This window comes from Lutjanus erythropterus, chromosome 17, assembly GCF_056507025.1.
Source record: "Lutjanus erythropterus isolate fLutEry1 chromosome 17, fLutEry1.hap2, whole genome shotgun sequence".
Taxonomy (NCBI): Eukaryota; Metazoa; Chordata; class Actinopteri; order Lutjaniformes; family Lutjanidae; genus Lutjanus; species Lutjanus erythropterus.
Window position 1 is genome coordinate 28,579,259 of NC_139333.1, and position 14,540 is coordinate 28,593,798.

Genomic DNA, 14,540 nt, shown 5'->3' on the forward strand with positions numbered 1-14,540 from the left:
CCTGGTCAGAGCTGCTATAAATCACCTCTGTACTGTATCCCCACTCATCAAACTGGCCTCCGTCTGTCTCGGAGGCTGTGTTCAGTCCCGGTCCGGCCAGGTTCACTGGGAGGCTGCTGAGCCCAGATCTGTTGCCTGCTCTCCTGGCTCTGGTTCTGGTGCCCATTCTAGTGCTGGCCCTCGCCAGAATCCCCCCATACCTGCAAATCTCCTCCTCCTAGCCAACAAAGCTCCTGTGCTAGTGATGCTCCAGACAGCTAGCTGCATGGCTAACTGAGCTAACTGAGCTAAAGGCAGCTACAGTTAGCAGCAGTTTGCAGTTACTCAGGTGATATGCTGCCTGCTATTTATTTGGAAAAGGAAGTCAACAGGTGGTCAGTTCTTACATGTTGCACCTTTAAAACAACAAATAAGTGTCATAATACAATATGAGCCCTAAGACTTTAATACTTGAACGTTACAGACCTTTTATATCTTAATAAATAAAAAAAAAATTACCTACCAGGTGAATGCCTCCTTTCATTGTGTCCTCCAGCTTCAGTCCACACAGGAGGACAGTGGTTAACTCCACGAGCAGTTCAGGGACATTAAGAAAAAAGGTGTAAAAACTGTCAGAAATCAGAAGAAATAGAGGAGAATTGTTATCCAGGGAGAAAATAGGGAGAGGACAATGAAAATGGGAGCAAAATAATGACTTTATATCACATAATAATGACTTAATATGGCAAAACAATGAGTAACTTTGACAAAATAACTAAAAGTACTCATTATTTTGCTGTATGAAGTCATTATTAAGATATTATTTCAAGATGGATTTTCATTATAGTGACTTATAGGATCATTTTACCCATTACAGTGGCAGAAATGGTCTTCCATACATATTCCATGCACTGAAAGCCTTTAGGAAACATTTACAGCACTAATAAAGAAACAAGCCTTTGCCCTTTCAGAGAAAAGTTCATGTGACTGTGACATGTGATCAAACCACATGATTTAAACACATGGTTTCCCAGACATTTCATATAAACTCACATTACACATAGTCCACTGTGAGATGTTTTCATTTAGATGTGACTGTGAATTAAAACAAATATAGATATGAAAGTGGGCCAGTGTGGACAGTGAGGTCACTGAGGTCGTGTCTGGGAATTTATTGTTTTATATTTAGAAAAACTGGAGGATATTTCAACAGTTGAAAACATTGGGTGGATATTTGATGAGGCTGATTCCATCTACATATTTAAATTCTTTGACCCTTTATAATAATTCAGAATCTCCTCACCAGAAAACTTGAAACAAACATTCATGTTGATGTAATATTTACAGAAAATTGAGTTAAACAGTTAATAAAATGGTTAAAATGTCAAAAAAACAAGACTTTATTTCTGGTTTTCTGGTCAGGTAAGTTTTATTTTTTTATTTAAATGAGGCGTGATGTGTTTGAGGAATGTAGGGTCACTCAAGCAGCTCCTCCTAAAGTCAATATTTAAACACAGCCAACCACCTTCTCACAGCCCAGCAGCAAATGTTTTACTCTAATTTCCTTTTTTTTTGGACACAGCATCACAACAGACACTCCTCTAACTCTAATAATGTGATTCTTTGTGTGAGGATCCGTCTGGCCTCAAAGAAAATTCACAAAGGATCATAATCTAACAGCCCTCAGTGAACTGAGGCCTCCTGCAGAGTCTATAAAGAGATCTTTGTTGACTTTCAGCAGGTGTTCAGGAGCTCATAAGCTGCAAAATGTCAACACAGAAGAAGCTAAAGGACTGTTTGTTGCCTTGAAACAACTGATTGAATAAAAATCCAATCAGCAAAAGAAGAGAAATTTAGTTTTATATTAAAACTGTTAAGAATCCACTTCATTATATGACCAAAATAATATGTGAAAAACAGAGATTGGAAGTAACTAAGTACAAATAATTACAGTATTTAAGTAGATTTTTTATGGTATCTGTTCTTTACTTGTTTTTTTTTTTATTTTTCTGACAACTTTTTACTTTTACTCCTTACATTTTAACACAACCATCTGAACTTTCTACTCATTACATTTTAAAAACAGACTCATTACTTTAGTTTTAATAAAAGGTGACAAGACAGAATCCATGTAAAAGATGTAACCAAAAAAAGACATAACTAACTATGTAACAGGACTAAAAGAAAAAAAATACATAAACGACATAACAAGGAAAAACAAACAATGTAAAAGATGTAACAAGACTAAATAAAATGGTGTAAACAACATAAAAGACGTAACAAGATAAAAACAATGTAAGAAGATGAAAATAACGTAAAAGACATAATTAGATGAAAATTACGTAACAAGAGGAAACAGAGAGGGAGATTCGACCATAAAGAAAAGGTGAGGTTCGGTTCATTTTACTCAGAATCAGTCAGTAGAAATGTCCTTCAGAGGACGACTTTTTACTTTTATACTTTGAGAAGATTTCAGAGCCTAAACTTTTTCACTTTTACTGCAGTAAAGAAGTTTTAGAGTCTTTTTTTTTTACACAAGTATGTGTACCTCCACTTGAATAAAGAATTTGTGAAGTTCTGCCACCTCTGGTCAAAAACCATCTGCTGCTTTAAAGCCACAAATCACTTTCTACACTTCTGGTTTCACATCCTGAACTTGTTCGCTCCCATTCAGCCACAAGAGCATTAGTGAAGCCCAACACTGATGCTGGGTGGTTGATCTAGTTGATCCCAGAAGAGCTGGATGTGGTTGAGGTCAGGGTTCTCTGCAGGCCAGTCAAGTTCTTCTTCATGGAGCTGGCTTTGTGCACGGGGGTGCTGTCATGTGGAAACAAGAAAAGGATAAACTGCCACCACAAAGTTGGAAGCTCACAATGACTTGTGTTATTAATAAAACATTTTATGAAGTGTAACGTTTTCTATTTTGTAATAAATGTTCTGTTGTTCAATAAATTGGCTTATTTCCCTGTTGCTGAAATCACTGTCATGGAAACATTAACTGCTGGAGGACTGTTGTCAAGATTCAAGGCTCAGATGGTTAATGTCACACTGGTTATACAAGTACAATTGTGTGAAAAATGTAAAAATAATAAAGTAGGCTAGTAAAATAACAATAATAATAAGATATATATATATATATATATATATATATATATATATATATATATATATAAGATAGAATATATATATATATATATATATATATATATATAAGATAGAATGTGCATTTACAACATAAAATATACAATAATAAATAAAATACTCAGTACTGAGACAAAATAAAGAAACAATAAATATAGAAGCAGTGAAAGGTTATATATTTATGTGTGTTGTTGCTGAGTTCATGCATCAGCATCTAAATCACCGTACTATATTTTGAGTATCTTGACCATAGAAATATATGTTAGACGCCACATTGGTCTTTGGATTGTGTGTCAGTGTCACTGCCATATTGGAGAGGACAAGAATGTCCTGTGAACTAATACATGTAAACAGGGGAGCTGTGTTTTTTTCTGGATAAAAAACACTATAACATTTACATTTATCAGTTATTTTAATATTCAAGGATTTATGGTAGAAGAAGTAATAGTAAAAGGTTTAAAAAGTTGTAGAAAGGGTGACCAGACGTCCTGAGATCAGTCCCAAATAAGAATCAATGGTCCCGATTTCTGTCCTTTTGTCCTGAAAATGAGCCTTTATAGTAATAGGTATTATGAACAACTTATGGATTTGTGAAAATATTCTGATTAAATCAGTTATGTTGGCTACCATTCCTGCTTTTAGTTATTAAAAATGTTTTTGTAAAATATGTAAGAGTATTATTGATGTATTTTCACCATTGCAATATTGTCTGTTACACTGATTGTACTTTCAGGAACAAGACTGTCATTCAGCCAGTTAAACCAGATGACTGAGGGTGCAGCTGTCACTGCAGGAGTGACTGACGATTAAAAAATACCTTTGAAAATGAATGAATGTGTATGTTAACGTCTGCAGCTTCATGTCAATCACAGCTGCTACAGCAGACATTTAAAATGAGTGTACCTGTGCTTCATATTATCATCAGAATCTGTTCTTGATAACGAATGATGTTGCTCTGAATTATTTAATTTTAGTCCTTTTGACTGGACACACCCACCTCCAACTTCCTGTCCTGAATTTCACCCATTCTCATCTGGTCACCCTAAAGATTTGAACTTTAATGTTTGTTGCTTAAAAGTTCTATGACTTGATTAAATGTTATTTTGTTATCATCAATCATTCCAGACATTTGACCTGAAATAAAATTAAGAAGTCAACCTTTATCTTTGACACCCTTGTTCTATTGTATTATTGAATTAAGGGCCCTAACCCAAATCCTGAAACTACAGCCACAGAACACGTCTGTCCCCATACTTTGGCCCGATCCGGTATCAGTAACATATTTTCAAATGTTAGCTGCAGCATTTAGTTAAGCTGGACTTCACATGCTATCATAACAAGAGAAAACACACGAAGTCCAGCCTGTCCTGTCGTCCACTGTGGCTGAAACTTGAATAAACTTGTGTGCGGTTCACTTCCTCGACATTTTGTGCACTGTGCACACAGGGATCTGCTGACGCTGTGATTGGACAGCAGGATATCGGAGGCGGGTCATTAGTTACACCATTTCTACTGTGATTGGAGCAGCTGTGATAGTGGGAAGTGGCCGTACGCCGGTGTCTCCCTGGTTGCGCAAGACGCCATTTTGGAGTGACAGTGAAAGATAACGGAAAGATCGAGAAGCTGTCTTTCTAAAGGTAATAATCCGCACAAACGGGCTGTTTTTCGTCCTAAAATGTCATGTATTGTGAACTAAGTGTTGCTCTGTGCGAACGACGCGATTTATTTGCCGTTTAACATGACGTCACGGTGTTCTGTCTTTACTGTGACGCGGCATTTAGCTAACGGCGGCTAGCCCCGTTAGCTAGCTCCGGCAATGAACCGATGAAGGAGCTGTCACTGTGGGTTTAGCTAAATATCGAAGTTAATTTTCACCCACGGTTCACATTACGTGTCTGTGTTGGATTTGTTACTGGTTTGTCGTCGTGTGTGACAAACAGCGGTCTTCTTCCGACCGTTTGCGAAATTCTGTCGCCCGCTAGCAGCAAGCTAACATAAGCTAGCAGGCTAACTAAGTGAAGCATCCGCCCTTAGTAAGGCTAACGGTAATCTGCTTCGAATGGTACCAACCAGCTAACAGCTCATAACATCGTCTCCTCCCTCATTTAAGTCAATTAATGATTCTCCATACAATCGCGGCTTTTATTTAACATTTTACCCGCATGGATACTAAATTCACCGTTTGCTGGATTGTCGGCCTCTCGCTAAGGTCGAGGTGTTGTTAGCTAGCTGTTAGCGTCTTGTGACGGCTCACACATACAGTAACATTATCCCTGCTGCTATTGCACAGGGACAGAGTCTGCCAGCTGGAACAGGCCTTTCTTATCTGCTGATCAGTTAGCTTCCCAGTTTATCCGGGGTAACAACGTAGCTGCCCCTGGATTTTTTTGAATTTTATCTGCTAATCAATGATAAATTAACAGCTGTGTTGTGAAGTTAATGAAAGGAAACGTTAGGGAATGGCTGTTGACGGCTCGAGCTGGCTGGTAACGTATAGCCATAAAATGTAACCTAAACGTTTAACCATTAGCTTAAGTAAACATCTAACTTGTTTTCCTTCCATGTTACCTTCATTGTGCCTCCTCTGGCTCAAGTACACAGCTGCCATCAACATGTTTTGTGAACTGAACTTCCCAGTAATGATAAAACTTATTTACCACCTGTGTGGAGCTGCAATTTAGGATTATTTCGATTAATTTGTCGATTATTTTCTCGATTAGAAGTTACAAAATACAGACGCAAGAACATATTCACATTTAAGAAGCATGTGTCTTTGACTCCAATTTGAAATTTGATTTTTATTTTTAATACTCACACTGATTTAAATGACTATCAAAATAGCCGGCAATTAATTTAATAGTTGACAAGCAGTCATTTAATTGTTGCAGCTCTATTGTTAATGAGTAAATAATCAACTATTTTGATAATCAATTAGTAATACATTTTATTAGTACAGCACTATAAAAGGAAACTTAACATTGCAGAAACAAAAGACAAAATAAAAACAGCAAAGGCAACATCAACATAAAAGCAACAACAAACAAGTAGAAAAGCGGTATCAGTATAAAAATAACTTAAAAAAAATGGAAAGTAAAATAATTATTTTGAGTCACTTGTAAGTAAAAATGTCAAGATTCTCTGATTTTTAGCGTCAGAAATAGAAATATTATTTGCTGTCTTTGGTCCTCTATTACAGTGGTTTTCAAACTAGGGTCTGGGGACCAACAGTAGTCCTTGAGTGGGTGCAGGAGGTTCCCAGCAAAAGAAAAAGTATTATATTTGAACTTAAAACAAATTTTGGGGAAGTTTGAACTATGAGGGAAGAAATCGGTTTGTCTGCTTTTCTTAATGTCAGTTTAGAGTGATCCTAGTTTGATTGTCGATCTGGAGACTTAATCTTAAAACTCAAAAATAAATGGCTAGAAGTGATTCTGTAATAAAATGAGAGAATTGTTCTGACAATAAACTGAACTTCCTGTTGTGGACAAAACAACACATTTGAGGACCTTGACTTTAGGAAACCATAATTTTGCACCATTTTCTGACTTTTTATGCATCAAACAACTAATCTGTTAATCATGAAAATGATTGACATGAATCGATAATGAAATGAATTATTAGTTCCAGCCTTACACCTGTACATCAGCCTCACTAACTGGCAGTTATCTTGTTGGTAGACTTTTCTGCCTGAAACTGAAACACAACAGATGTTACTTTCATCCTAACTGTGTTTCTGTCTCTGCTTTTGACAGCTTTGTCACCATGGGGAATGTATTTGCGAGCTTATTCAAGGGCCTGTTTGGCAAAAAAGAGATGAGGATTCTTATGGTCGGGCTCGATGCTGCTGGAAAAACAACCATCCTATATAAACTGAAACTTGGAGAGATAGTCACCACCATTCCTACCATTGGTATGTATGGAGATCTATGTATTAATCCATTTTGTTCACTTTTTTTATGTTTACCAGTTTTTGTTATGAAAGGTATCATCTGAATGTTTTTGATAGTAGTGTCAATACAATATCTAGGTTTTGGACTGGTACCAAATATGTAAATGTTTTTCTCTATAACCTGTTATTCATTTAACAAAAGAAGATACCTTTTTAAAATATTAAATGTTGTCTTAACTTATGAGCTATACTAGAATTATGCCTAAAGCAAATACAGTCCAAAATGGGTAAAATTGTTACATAAAATAAAAATGAACTAAAAAATAAAGTCAAAGTTTGGAAAATTCCTGAATTCAACCATTGTGTTTTCAAGATTGGGGAATATGCTTGAATTTGATTATATGCTCCTTGGAAAAATACTTGATTTTTAACTTAATCCAGTGTTTCATCTACACAACCACTCATGCAAACCAAGACACTTTAATATTTGAAATGAAATGATCAATTTGCAATGTTTGTCATTCACAGCTAGTGAGGTTTTCTATTGCTCCCTAACACTGGAAATTAGAAAGCATTAGGCTAAATAATCTTGATCAAGATGTACAATCAGAGTTAAATTTAATAGCTGGTAAAATAAAGTGGTAAAATACATTGATTGCTGTGGGTATAAAGGAATTTGCAAATGTATTTATAGTAACAGTTTAGATGTGATGATGAAGGCTTCCAGACTCTGGAAGTTCTTGGTTTTAGGTACCTTGACAGTGCCTGAATTTCATTCTTGAAAATCTGTATGAACTCTGGAGTTTGGACTAATATTAAATATGTAAATGATTTTTGTAAAACCTGTTATTCTTTTAAAAAAAGACACAGTTCTTACATTTTAGATACTGTCTAAACACAATTGTCTGTGCTAGAGCTTGTGACATAAGACAGGAACTATCTGATAAAAAACATAAATACACAAGATTAGGTATCTGCACAGAGATTTGATACTAGCTTTCAGTGTTTTATAGTTTTTGTGTCATGGACACATAAAAAGATGAACAGCCCTGATGAGTGCCCTTTATCTTATACACTGAGCTGGAGGTTAAATTAATTTATTTCTTTTTGATTTATGGAAATGTTAAACTGGATGTGTTGTTGGATATTGAGCCTTGTTTTGTCTGGCAGGTTGACTGTCAGCATTCAAAACTGAAATTATTTATTTTTTGTGTTTCATCCATTTCTCTCCTTTTCTGTCCAGGTTTTAATGTTGAAACTGTAGAATACAAGAACATCAGCTTCACAGTGTGGGATGTGGGCGGTCAGGACAAAATCAGGCCGCTGTGGCGCCACTACTTCCAGAACACTCAAGGTGAGGGGGACTGTATCTGAGCTGTCAGTAGTGACAGTGAACGTTAACTGCCTATAGGTGGCCTCATTGGTGCATAAAAGATGATCTTAAAACTAGTCAACCAGTGACTCATACACTATTGTTCACATCTCAAAGGGCTTATTGTGTCACTGTTTCCTGAAATTCATTAGAATATGTGAAGCCATGGTGGGCTAATACTGCTTAGGGTTTCCTACTAATGATGCAACCTGCAGGTAAATTCTCAATTAAACTTGTGTTTCTTGTTATAGTTGTTGCCTACAGAAATCTATTGTGATTTCAGCTGATTGAGCAGCCCCACAGAGACCGCTTTGCTCCTGCTTTAGCTCCTTTTTGTTTCCCTTTCATGTACCAGACAAACATCTAGCCTCAGCAAACATCATCATCCACACACTGACCACCCAAGTGTGAAATTGAACGTGTGAATCCTTTAGAGACAATTAGTTACAGCATCATTAATTAAAAGAGCAGTGCTCCAGAAACAGCATGTCGTACTAATATATTGGTGTTTACTCCAGAATGTAAAGACGCTGATGTTTGGCCCAGCATACATACACAGACTGACTTGCTGTCTGGAAAATATCACAACCTCTGCCACCAGGTTGCCCAACCTGGGGATTTTGGGACCATTTAAGAGGCCCCCAAGTAAAACTGAGTCATCCCAAGTTGATTAAAGGGAACCTCTGTAAGTTTTCTTGAGAAATACTTAATACTTTAACAACTTCTAGCTACAGAATGTTCAAATACAATAATCTGAGCAGGGAAAATCACTCGAATGTCCCTTTTACAAATGCAAAAAAAAACAAAAAAAAAAAAAACACTTATCTAGATATCACTCAGAGGAGCTGTATGTCAGAATGCAAATGTCTGAATCAGTTGGACTGGACATTTAACAGACTTAACCCTGCCTTCTCTCCAGAACAAAGTATGTGTAATGTCAAATTGAGCCCATGTTTCTTTCGTACAACTAGACCGCAAGGGTGCAAACAACAAAATTAAAACACTGCAATGTCATCTTGCACGCTTTACCCAGGTGTCAAACCCCGCCTAAACCAAACAGTGTTTGCAGTAGGTGAGAACGTGTCTGGCACAGACAGCCTCTTGTTGTGTGCCACATGTGTAAATAGCAACTACAGACATTGTCCAGTTTATTTGAGAAAATAACTTAAGTTGAACTGCTAATTCATGTCCATACTAAACACTTAATGACCTGTTCAGAAGCAAATGCTCTTTTGTAATAAGGGCCACAAGCCAAAAAGCTTGAGACCTGCTGCTCAAATCTACTATGAGAAAAATTATGCCTAAACATCTCCATCGAAAATCATTGAAAGCATGCAAACCTGCCGTCGGATAACAGGGTATTGCCCTTTTTTCTATTCAATTCAAATGTTGGATTCCTCAAACAGTATTTGGCTTTCATTTTAAGGGATGACCTTTCCAAATGGCACAATTCTGCCAGTCTTCCAACTCCCTTTAAAGATAGAGTGCAGAATAAGTTGGATGCTTTTGTATTCACTGGCAGAAGTTCACAGTTTAGAGAGTTAAAATCTTGAAAATAAGAATCACACTGTTTGGTTAAAGGAAACAAACACTGTGGTATTAGACATCATCTTTGCAGTGGATGCAGATGCCTTTTGTTTTTGGGATGTTTTGTTCACAGCGAGTCTGTAATTTAATAGACAACAAGTCAGTGGTGCTGCGTACAGATGCTGGAGCAGTAACCCAAGCAAGTGTCAGCTCTTGACAGGCCAGTGTTGTCTATACGTTTCCATGTTAAGTAAGCTGCTAGGATGATAAAACATTTATCAAGCGCACTGGCTCATAAATCAGGAAGTGTACGAACACTGACTGGATTGACAGAAGAGTCTGAACAGCCTCGTAGTTCTAGTCTTCAGCCATGAAGAATTCATATCTGCTCTATCAAAAATCAACACAAGATTCTGTATAGTTACACTGCCAGTCACTGCTGTCAGTGCAAGTTTCTTCCATCAGCTTTCAGAGACTAAACTCTCACTGTGAGGCCGGAGCAACATGCAAGTTTTAAAACATGAAGGTTTCTTTGTAGTTTGATTTGATCTTTTACTTTGAGTCTCCCTGATAAAGTGTCTGCTTTCTCAAAATGTTCCATTTGAATCATTTATAGGAGCAAGTCTCAAATGATCTGACAGCACTAATAGATTCAACTGCATCTAAAGTTGTTAGACATGATGATTCAAGTGTTCACACTCTTCAGACCTGCAGTTACCAAGTGACACATTTTGAGTTTATTTTTGGAATTTTTTTCTACACTTGACAGTAACGTGGGCAGCTCAGTAGCTGAGCTGTGCACTTGACTCCTTGCAGTTCATGTTCCAGTTTATCAGTATAATCCTCACATGTTTGGAGGTTATTTATTTAGATAACAGCCACGTTAGATCCACAGCATTCTGGGCTGCACTCTTCTACTACACAGTTTAAATATGTGGTATTTGTGGGGTCAGAGAGATTCATGGAGCAGCAGGAACAATGTGCACCAAATTAATTATTAATTGAACAGAGCCGTAGCTTTTGATCTGTCGGAAGGAAATGCTTTGGAACCACAAGATAACGCCTGTGTGTTAATAATAATACAGCTCCAGCACAAAACGTGTGGAATAGAGCAGTTATGGCGGTTTATTGGTCCTAACAGTGAACCGTATTCTCGTCTGCAGGGCTTATCTTCGTGGTGGACAGCAATGACAGGGAGAGAGTGAACGAGGCAAGAGAGGAGTTGTCCAGAATGCTCGCTGAGGACGAACTCAGAGACGCTGTGCTGCTCGTTTTTGCAAATAAACAGGTGAGCTCACATTTCAGTTTCTTCATTATTGAATGGCCTTAGAGTGAGTTTGAAAAGGTGTGTGTATATATATATATATATATTTATTAAACTTGAATGAAGAAAAAGTATTGAATCAAATTTATGTAAAATGCTGCCCAAAAAGCTAAAAAATAGAAAACCTGGATTATGTTCCGTTAGAAAACATGTTTATATCTGCACATATCGAACAATACATGTTGATAGCGATACAGACTGATATAGCTTTGATAGACTGATGTTGGGCTGCTATATCTGTCAGACTTTTGGCGTGTAGACACCCTGTAAAACTAAGATTGAGAATGTGTCATGTCTTAAATTGCTGCAGTGCTCCTTTACTTTTGATTATGGATAAATGTCGAGGTAACTGTCTTGCAACCTGCCAAACATGAAACCTGCATCATGACGGTTTCTTCTTCTCCTCCTCCAGGATCTCCCCAACGCTATGAATGCTGCAGAGATCACAGACAAGCTGGGCTTGCATGCCCTGCGCCAGCGCAGCTGGTACATCCAGGCCACCTGCGCCACCAGCGGGGACGGCTTGTACGAGGGCCTGGACTGGCTGTCCAACCAGCTGAAGAACCAGAAATGATCCATTCCACCAGTTTTGATTTTTGTTTGTTGTTTATTTTTTCTGTTTCAACACAGCGGCAGCACCGGACCCAGGCCCCTTCGCTCCCATCTAACCCAGTTTTCAACCCCAGCTCTTTCTTTCAAGAACTTCCTTCATTCCCCCCCTCCTGCTTTCTCCCCTCGTCCCTTGTCAGTACTCTTGGGGCTCTAGCCTGTGCTGCTTGTGTGTGCGTGTCTGGGCGTGCGTGTGTGTGCGTGTGTGCGCGTGTACCTTGTGTGTTCAGCGAGTGTGCGTGGGTGTGAAGGCGTCTCTGTGTATGTTGGCTGGGATTGGGAGTAACCCTGGCGTGCCTTTTACACACCTCCTGTGGAATCAGCAGTCTGGTTTTCAAGCCCCTTTCTCCATCCACCAAACTCAGCCTCTGCCCCACTCAGCCTACCCCCACTCCAAGTCTTGCACGGCCCCCTTCTCCCCCACCCTTACTCTCCAGAGGAAGCATGGTTTTCATACGGCAAAGAAAGAGCAAGGGTGCAAGCTCTCCTCCCCCCCTCCCTGTAGTATATATCTATGTTGACTAGAAACCTGATGTAGACTGAATGCTAAATGTTCATTTTAACCTCTTTTTGATTTTGAAACCTCAAACCCACCAGTAAGAGATTCAGTAAATTGCATCTTAACCTGTATCAGGTCGAAGCAAATCAAAAATAGAAAAGGAAAAAAAAAATGCCCATCCTCGATCATTCTGGTGTCATTTGAAAATCATGCTGTTTGTTTTATTATTATTATATTGGAATATAACATATTATTCTTAGCAATGGTTCTCCAATGAACACTACCTTTCTCCCCCACTAAGCGAGACCGTGAAGCACAAGGCAAGCCAACAATCTTTAAAAAAAAAATTAAATCTACTTTAAAAGGAGAATCTGCGATTATTATGCAATTCTTGTCTTTTTCGAATATTTTGGTAGCTGGCGTTTAATTCCCTGGATTAAATTGGATTTTTCGAGATGACCTCAGTACAATTAATCATTCTGACAGTGTTCCTACGTCACGTAGGTCCAAAAACAAGGTGTTGGGCATTCACAAACTTCAACCGGTTAACTGAGACAGGTGTCCTGATACATTCACAAGCTTCACATGTTATTCCTTTAAGAGATGTTACATGTGTTTTTTTTTTTCTGTAACTAGTTTTAGCATTTCTATTTGTACTATGACTGCTGAACCAAATGCATTTGAGCAGTATGACAAATCCTGTATATGAAAGTATCCTCGAGGGCCTGAACTGCATATGATTTGAGTTTTGTTTTTTTTTCTCACCAACGGTTGGCAGTTTTATTTTGAAAATCTGAAAGCATCAAGCTGTCTAATTTTCCTGGTTGGGATGAAGGATTGGCACCAAATACGAATATGAAGGCTGTTAAACTGTGAACGGTCCAGACATGAAGAAGCCTAGTACAACATGTCTGGGTGTGTTGACAAGATACTACTTCTCATTATAGCGCTGCATTTTTCACAAGTGAAACGACCAACACAAGAAAGCACTCGCTGTCAATACGGCATCAGTGAGCTGAAGGACTTGGTGGTAGACCTGTTGAAGGGGGAATGGGTGTGCAGTTAACTGTTCTGGAGAGTCGGCAAGCGTTCTCAGTGTCGAACCATGGGGGGTTAAGCTGGCACTTCTGTCAAGAATGATTGTAAATCTGTAAGTTCCCCTGTAAACTGTTTCCGTGGGGATTTCCTGAACACATTAATAAACATGATTTGATCCAACAGTTTGTGCTCCGGTGCTCGACTTTTCTTCAGCTTCACATATTCAGCATGAATGTTTTTAAAGCTGCACATGAAGGTCACAATTCTAATTTGTCCGGTACTTTAGTGAATTCATTTAAACTTTACTTTAAAGGAGAAATATGTAGCCACTCGCATGTCCAAAAATGAGTACTGCAGTCCAAACAGCGCATTGGAGCCACAGACAGAATATTAAAAAGGTTGAAATCCTGTTAAATATACAACACAGGAGTGACAAGCAGGCTGCAGGCTGCAGGAGCACAGGATCTGATTAACCTCATAAACTGACCATAACAAGCAAAAATAAATCCTCTACTGTAAGTTTCTCAGCTGTTCAAGTGTCATTTTTCTGTTAATATGATGTTCAGCCTGTTGTCCTGAAAACAAAAGGCCACTGCTCTGAGAACACTCTGGACGATGAGTTCAGTGTCTGCCTGCCAAACTCCATTAACATTTTTATTAATTTAACAATTATAAACAACTATGCATCCCACAGTAAGTCCTGCAGTAATTTTGAGGAAGTAAAGAAAAAATCAACAGCAGTGTTCTGAGGATTTGCTGAAGGGCTTCTCAGATATTAGTGCTGATCAGGTTTCTATTTTGAGATCTGGCAGATCGTCTGTGAAAGTTTGTGTTCCTGAAAAACCTGCAGTTGTGGGAAACCGAAACATCGCTGCCATCCAGGTGAGAAATATTAACTAACTTCATCAGCAAATGTGTGACTTTTCTTGCAGCCACGAGGTTCACAGCTCAGTAAATATTTAACCCTGATGGTTAAACTTTAAAAAACAAGTTGGTCACAGAAAATCAGATTCAGCCACCAGGTGGAGACAAACAGCCATAATTACAGCTATTTATAAGGTTTAAATTTAATTAGATTTAGCCTTTTCAAAAACAGGAATACTGCTGTGTATCAAGTATTATTAAGGTGAAAATAGTACTCTGTGAGAGGAAGACTGATGTT

General features: G+C 38.1%; 1 protein-coding gene across 1 annotated transcript; it reads left to right on the forward strand.

Moving 5' to 3' along the window:
- Window positions 1-4,605: 4,605 nt before the first annotated feature.
- Window positions 4,606-13,560, forward strand: arf2b (ARF GTPase 2b). The gene is made up of 5 exons (XM_084741533.1): window positions 4,606-4,757; window positions 6,873-7,030; window positions 8,253-8,363; window positions 11,072-11,196; window positions 11,645-13,560. Exons 2-5 carry the CDS (start codon window positions 6,883-6,885, stop codon window positions 11,804-11,806), a joined length of 546 nt encoding a protein of 181 aa, XP_084597659.1. The 5' UTR covers window positions 4,606-4,757; window positions 6,873-6,882; the 3' UTR covers window positions 11,807-13,560.
- Window positions 13,561-14,540: the final 980 nt, after the last annotated feature.

Bases quoted from the DNA above. Each gene is read 5' to 3' on its own strand.
- arf2b (XM_084741533.1), top strand. From the start codon at position 6,883: ATGGGGAATGTATTTGCGAGCTTATTCAAGGGCCTGTTTGGCAAAAAA. The intron at 8,364-11,071 runs GTGAGGGGGACT...TCTCGTCTGCAG, and splicing joins CTACTTCCAGAACACTCAAG to GGCTTATCTTCGTGGTGGAC. The intron at 11,197-11,644 runs GTGAGCTCACAT...CTCCTCCTCCAG, and splicing joins TCGTTTTTGCAAATAAACAG to GATCTCCCCAACGCTATGAA.